This window comes from Periophthalmus magnuspinnatus, chromosome 17, assembly GCF_009829125.3.
Source record: "Periophthalmus magnuspinnatus isolate fPerMag1 chromosome 17, fPerMag1.2.pri, whole genome shotgun sequence".
In the NCBI taxonomy this organism is placed as follows: domain Eukaryota; kingdom Metazoa; phylum Chordata; class Actinopteri; order Gobiiformes; family Gobiidae; genus Periophthalmus; species Periophthalmus magnuspinnatus.
The window spans coordinates 21,645,982-21,652,723 of NC_047142.1; the positions used below are offsets into that span (position 1 = coordinate 21,645,982).

At 35.6% G+C, this 6,742-nt stretch overlaps 1 protein-coding gene across 2 annotated transcripts; it reads right to left on the minus strand.

The window, feature by feature from the left end:
* Positions 1-272: 272 nt before the first annotated feature.
* On the minus strand, positions 273-2,757 carry dusp12 (dual specificity phosphatase 12). 2 transcript variants are annotated; one of them, XM_033982585.2, is made up of 7 exons: positions 2,499-2,757; positions 2,234-2,347; positions 1,723-1,841; positions 1,560-1,647; positions 1,142-1,227; positions 745-824; positions 273-505 (listed from the first exon to the last, which is right to left on the minus strand). In XM_033982585.2, exons 1-7 carry the CDS (start codon positions 2,753-2,755, stop codon positions 362-364), a joined length of 888 nt encoding a protein of 295 aa, XP_033838476.1. In that variant the 5' UTR covers positions 2,756-2,757; the 3' UTR covers positions 273-361. The 2 variants fall into 2 exon arrangements, with proteins under 2 accessions (XP_033838476.1, XP_055084354.1); XM_055228379.1 differs by having other exon boundaries at positions 275-505; positions 745-818; positions 1,136-1,227.
* Positions 2,758-6,742: the final 3,985 nt, after the last annotated feature.

A 6,742-nucleotide genomic window follows, 5' to 3' on the forward strand; every position in this document is an offset into this window, starting at 1 on the left:
TACACGTTTTTGGCATTGGCGTACAGTAAAAGCCAAAGTTAAATCTATCAGCTGGACAAAAAACTGTAGGAGTGAAGACGTTTTGCTGCTCATTCAAGCTGCTTCTTCAGTTCTTGGAGTAGAAAACTTTTTATCAGTGTAGGAATTTTTAAATAATGCTATATTTTTTTAGAGAGGGTCTACACAGATATATATTTTTTATTGTATAAAACCATAAAATAGATGGTAAAAACAAATTCCATTCAAAATAGTTTACTTGATTTCAGAAAAAAATATTTGACATAAACACTGGCCACATTTTAAAATCTCAGCACATATTTTATTTACATTTTCCATTATTGTTAAGCATAATAAGCTATTGCTATTTGTGTAGGTTGACCTGTCGTATTTCATCCACTCTGTTGCGATGGAGCTGAAACGCCGGAGTGACCCAACGACCACATGAACATTGGTCACCACACCAGTTGAAGGAGCCCAACTTTGAGTTACATTTAGGACATAAGAGCTGTATCGATAGAGAAACAAATTTTTTCTTTAAGGGTGAAAAAAACATGCAAAATTATAATAAATGTGATTACGATTACATATGAAATATTATTTTTAAATCAAATATAGGAGCACTGACTTTTGAGAGAAGACTTATAAAGTATAACTACAGAAGAATCACTTGCATTTCATAACATGTTTATAAAAAGGTCAGGTTTTCCTACATACTCGCACATTTTGTGCATTTTAAAATGTTACCTGTCCATCCATGACTCCAAGTAAAGATGGTTCCATCCATTGAACTGGCTCAATAAAGTAAGATGTGCACTGCACTTGACCTAAAAACATATTACATAATGAGAGAAGATCTTGTCTTCAAAAATCTCAAACATTTGTCCTGCTTGAGAACAATCTAGCAAACTATCTTTGCAACCAATCGTTCAGTTATATGGGTTACATTAGACAGATGACTGAAGAATACAGTATTTTTATTTTTTTTTAAATCTATAATAAGTAAATTGATGAGCAAACTTATCGATTTATGTAATTGATATAAAAATCTTGTCTCATCTCATGAACTCAATCTTGTGTCTTGCCCCAACACCTCAACACTATTATATTCTGCAGTTAGACTTGGTTGATCTCAGACCCTTACCTGACAGATTACTGGATTTCTTATTTTGAAAAGCACCATCTCCTACTGAGTGACTGAGGATACTGGAATCACGGAAAAGAGTTCGCCTGTGAAACAGGATAGGTACAATGTTAATGTAGTTAATGTAAACATTTAACAGAACAGTGCAAATGGATGAATTCATGAAAAATAGCATGACATCAATGTGTTTTTACATCCTATCATCCAGGATTAATTCAAATGTTTTTCAAGGACTGGTACTTTTTTACATACATGAAATTATTAAAACCATAGCTTAATTCAATGTTTTGAGAACCAATAAGTCGTTACTACTTATTTATGTGTTATTGGCCATTTTCTTTATTATGATGGTCAGAAAGAAAGATGTTTTTTAGCTCAAAAGACATTACTTAGATTCTGATTCAAAAACTGACATTACCGGCATTTTCTACAGCGATATGACACTTCAGAAGAGCACAGATTTGCTGGGTCAACTGCAAAAACTTCTTTGGGAACATGCTGTAATTCTGTACCAAAAAAATAATAAAACATCAAAAAGTGCACAAAAAACATGTTTTCACTTTATATTTAAGAGATAGTACCTGGGAATTTCTCTATGATCTTGGACAGTCTGTATTGTTTGTACAGTGGACTGGATGTGTCCACTTCACACTCCATATTTTCATACAGGCACAACTGCTCCTCGAAGCCAGGATTGACTCTTGAAATAAAATAAACAGTAAAACTGAGCAAGCATTGTATAATTACAAACTGTGGGATGTAGCAAACTGTTTAGCAGTGAAATGCATATCTTAAATTTGTTTTTTTTTTTGCTATCAGACAATGCATTATCATGACTAGAATTCAGTCTTGATTGTTGAAAAAAATGTTACAGGGTATTTCCAATAAGGGATGTTTGTTTTTGTTTTGTTTTTACTTCAACAGTATGCCACTTTTACTAGAAAACGCAAAAAAAGTACATAATTTGCCAAATTAATTTATTGTACAACTTTTTGAAGTATGGAGGATTTATTTTGATGACATTGGGCTATCGCATTTATTGAAAAACCATTGGGAACCAATTAAATAATTTCTAGGGCAGCAGCAACTTACTGGACATCAGGTTTGAGTTTCCTCAGTTTGTCATAGGCCTCTGTAAAACTGAGTTGACATTTCTTCATTAAATAAGCAGTTACGACAGTGGCACTGCGACTCCGACCAGCCTGACTGACACATAGAGTCACAAGCAAATTTGTAACAATAGGTAAGTGTTGTATAGAGACATGAAATGTGTGCTATGTCTCATATTATGATTATGATCAGTGAGAATTAATACATGTAACATTAATACAAAAGGAGGTGGCTACATGTGCCTCACCAGTGAACTAGCACAGCACCTCCTCCATCCACAGCTCCTTGAATGAACAGGAAACATTCGTCAAGGTGACTGAGGAGGTCAGAGGTGGCTTCATCCATGATGTTGAGCCACTTGGTGCAAAGTCCAGAGTCCGGAGAAAGCAGAGGGTCTGTGGAGTCCACTGTCAGGACATGAGTCACCCCTGCCTTTACCAAACCCTGTCTGTCATTCAGGTCAGCTGCAGTGCCAATATACAAGCCGCTGGTCACATGGAGCATGGCTAGAGAGAAGAAAAAAAACAGATTGGTGTTCAAAAATAGCACCTCATTGGCTTCAGCTTCCAGTTATGTGTAATACTTAGAGGACTAATTTCCCATTCAAAATATATCATATATATCTTGTTAACAGTCCTAGTTTTTTTTATCATTCCAAAAACCATGGATAAAGCTACTTAAGATTGGTTTTGGTTAAGTGTTATTATTATTATTATCATCATTATACATAAAGGAAAGTACAGTGAATGCTTATTTGAGGATGTATACAAACATATAGTTACAGTAAATTTTTGTGCTTCACCCTAAAAATGATTCCAAAACTTGAGGACCATTCCACTGAAATATCTGGATTTTTTAAGATGACCATAAACCAAGTTTTCAGTACAGCAGAATTGTGATTGTCATTGAGTAAATTCTATCTGTGTAATTGAAATTAATTACAATTAAAATTATGAGTACTACGGAGTACAGTAGTCCCAAAAGTCCCAATTCACAGCTGTCTCACCTGGGTGTCACACACAGAGACACACATGAAAGCACGGCATTGCCTGCTCTGATTGGACACAGATCAGAGAACATGTGGCTTGAGGTTTGAAGCCTAGTTACAGTTAAAATTGTTTACTTTCTATAAAACACTGATCTAAAATGCAGCTAAAATCTGTTAAAAAAGTATCTAGTAACTAGTACTTTCAGTAGTATTTTTCATGTGTATTTTTTCCTTTTACTTAAGTACAATCTTGGCAGCAGCACTTGTACCTTGAGTAAATGTTAGCTAAGAAACTGTACTGTACAAATTTGCAGTACCCTTTCCACCACTGTGAATAAATAAAAAACAGCCATATCTTCTGTGTCAGTAGTACTAAAAGGGACAGTTCACATTACAATACACATTCACAATACACATAGTGCTACTCAAAACAACTCTATTAAATTATTAGTAAATCACAACAGCAATAATAATGGTACAGACGTGTTTCCCACCTCATATATCTGTTTTTTACCTAGCCTTAGGAGTAGCCTTACGCAAACCTTTCCATAAAACTACTAAAACTTCGGTTAGGCGGAGACCACTCAATAAAGCAAGCTAGTTAAATCAACAAATGTGTGCAGTTCAATGTTATACCGGAAGTATGGTGAGCTTTTCCGTCTTTATAAATGTACATCCGGGAAACAAAATTAGTGAATGGTTCCGGGACATCCTTTACAAACGATCTCTAATAAAACGATCTCTAAATCTGGTTTTAATTTAATATACAAATGAACATGTCCGTTTAACTGTAAATAACAACAATAAAAGGGATACATCATTTAATTCCGTTTTCCATGGAAAATTGCATAATTTCAACTACACAGCATAATTTATTATCAATTAACCTTATTTAAGCAATTATTTTATGTTTCCACGTTTATTCATTAATTATTATTTTTATGTATCTATTAACTAATATGTATTTAGCCTATATGTTTATTAATTATGGATTATTTTGCATTATGTCTCAATGCCAGGGTATTTGGATTTGACGTCATAAAAAACACATGACATAATCCAGCCTAAACCAAAGGAAAAAACTACTGTAAAGCGGACATTGACCCAATTTGTGCAGTAAGAAGGATAGAAACAAACGCCATGAAGGACAAGGTCCTTAAGGAAATAGACAATACCCAACCTAAGCCAAGGAAAAAAGTTGCTGCCATTGATGAAAAAACAGTGTCTACACTGAGGAGTCTGAACAAAATCATCTATCCAAAACATTCATGTGCCAATCACCTCTAAGAAAAAGGTACAGCCCTTAATCCTCGACTACAGGGAGAGACTGCTACCTTCATCTCTTAAAGGAAAGCCAGTCAGGGAGCTGCTAATAGATACGTTTCTGGAGTTCATTGAGGTGGCATCAGACCAGATCATTTGAGCTCTTGAGGTCTTTCATTTCCCACTGTAGAACGGCAAGCTGTCCCAGGAAGCAGTGGAAGGTGGACCTCACTCAAGTTTCTTTGAAAGTTTTGAATCGATCTTGGGCTCACATCTAAACAAAGATTCTCTGGATGAGCTGTTTGGACCGGTAAACTGTGAGGTGATGACCTGTGAGGTGATGACCATCAACAGTATTCTGTCTCGCAGCAAAGTCAATGGAAATATCTTCAATTTGTGGAGGATGACAACTATGAGATGCCAAAGGAAAATCTCAAAGCCATGACCCACCTCTTTAAAACCACGATTTGTTAATTTAAAAAGAGTGTACAGATAAATGAGTTTCGCAGATTGAGGACAGACCTGAACAACTGGAGCCTGTCAGTCAAAGTGTGAGTGTGCATCTTAGCCCTCACTACATCACCCTAGACCAGGGGTGTCAGACTCATTTTCACAAAGGGCCACATCAGCAAAATGGTTGCTCTCAAACGGCCAGATGTAAATGTAAGACAGTATAAATGTAACCAAATGTAATGTAAAATAAATATAACTATTTTTGTTTATCTTTTTAATTAACCGTTTCTGTATTTATTACTTATTCATGTTACAATTATTTGCATAAATGTGAAAATAATGGCAGTGTAACTGTGTGTCTCCTGATAAACTGATATTTTAAGACAGTCATACATTTTAATTTACCTTGTAGCGGGTCACATGTGCCCTAGACAGTCCAAGAGTCACTTTTCCTCATGTATCTCAGGTTTACACATCCAGAAGCAGAGGAGTAACTTCTGGCTCTGCGCTACTGTCCGATATAGTTCTAGATTGGGCAACACACTTCACCCACTTTTTTTAATTGTTTGTTTGTATGAATGAGGTGGGAGTGAGTGTTGGTGGTGTTCAGAGGGGTCGATGATTGATTGATTGATCCACCCCAGGGCAGCTATGGCTATGGTACTGGCCATATACCCTTAAATTTAAACATACATTTTTCAGATTGTACAAGGGTCTGATGAAGACTAGTAATGAAGTGCAAATGAAACAAAAAACTCCAGCTTTGTTTTTGATGAGTTATTCAATTCAGTTTTATTTACATAGCACATTTAAAATAGAACTTAAGCTTCTCAAAATGCTTTGCACAAAAGTCAACAAAAATGGATTAACATAAAATGCAACACATAGGCAAAGAACAAGCCTTGCTACAACCAGAAGGTGGGTTTTTAGTCTGTAGCGCAGTTTAAAACCAGACTGAGAGGATCTGACAGGCAGATCGAGGCTGGTAACAACATAATAACATGGCTTGAAGCTCACCAGAGTCCATTCTGCGCAATACAGGACCTTTATATGAAAGGGTTTTTTTTTCATTTTAAAGTTAATACAGTCACTTTCTCCTCCTGCAGGCACAGCTCTTGTAGTGGTTTACTTCATCCTCATGGCTCTGTACTTCTTTGCACCCTCTCCACGCTCCTGTCCATCCACTTGACACATTTAGAAAAATGCTAATTTGATATAAATTTGACTGATGTGTAAAATAGTGTTTTTGTAATAATGTAACTACGTTTTCCTGTTTGGCATTTAATACTATTTTGCTATTTATATTCTGGCTGTTATTTATTCTGATTTGTATTGGAAAAACTCAAACATTTACAGTAGTGACGGGACTTTTGGCTCTTTTATGGGATCTGAATCTTTTGGATCCATTAATTTCAAAAGACTGCCTCTTTTACTATTTGTTTATATGACAGAAGCCAATGTGAGAACTTATTTTATCTACAAACCAATCACAGAGAGAAATGACTAAGGCTTAAATCTGTTTAAAATGCTTCAAACTTGAGAGTGGAGGTGTGTTTACCTTTTGAAATGATGCAGAATCGAAATCAGCCATTGAACCGTTGAACGGAGCCGACTCGTTCACCAGCGTCGCATCATTAATGTACAGTAGTTTGTCTTTGTTAACAAAAACTATAAATAATTTACAATGAGGACTTAATTTATCCCCATTGTAAATTAAAGGCATCACATTATCCTTCCACACATGGCTCTATCACAGCTGATTAGTATCATTTAAGAGTGTGAAATTT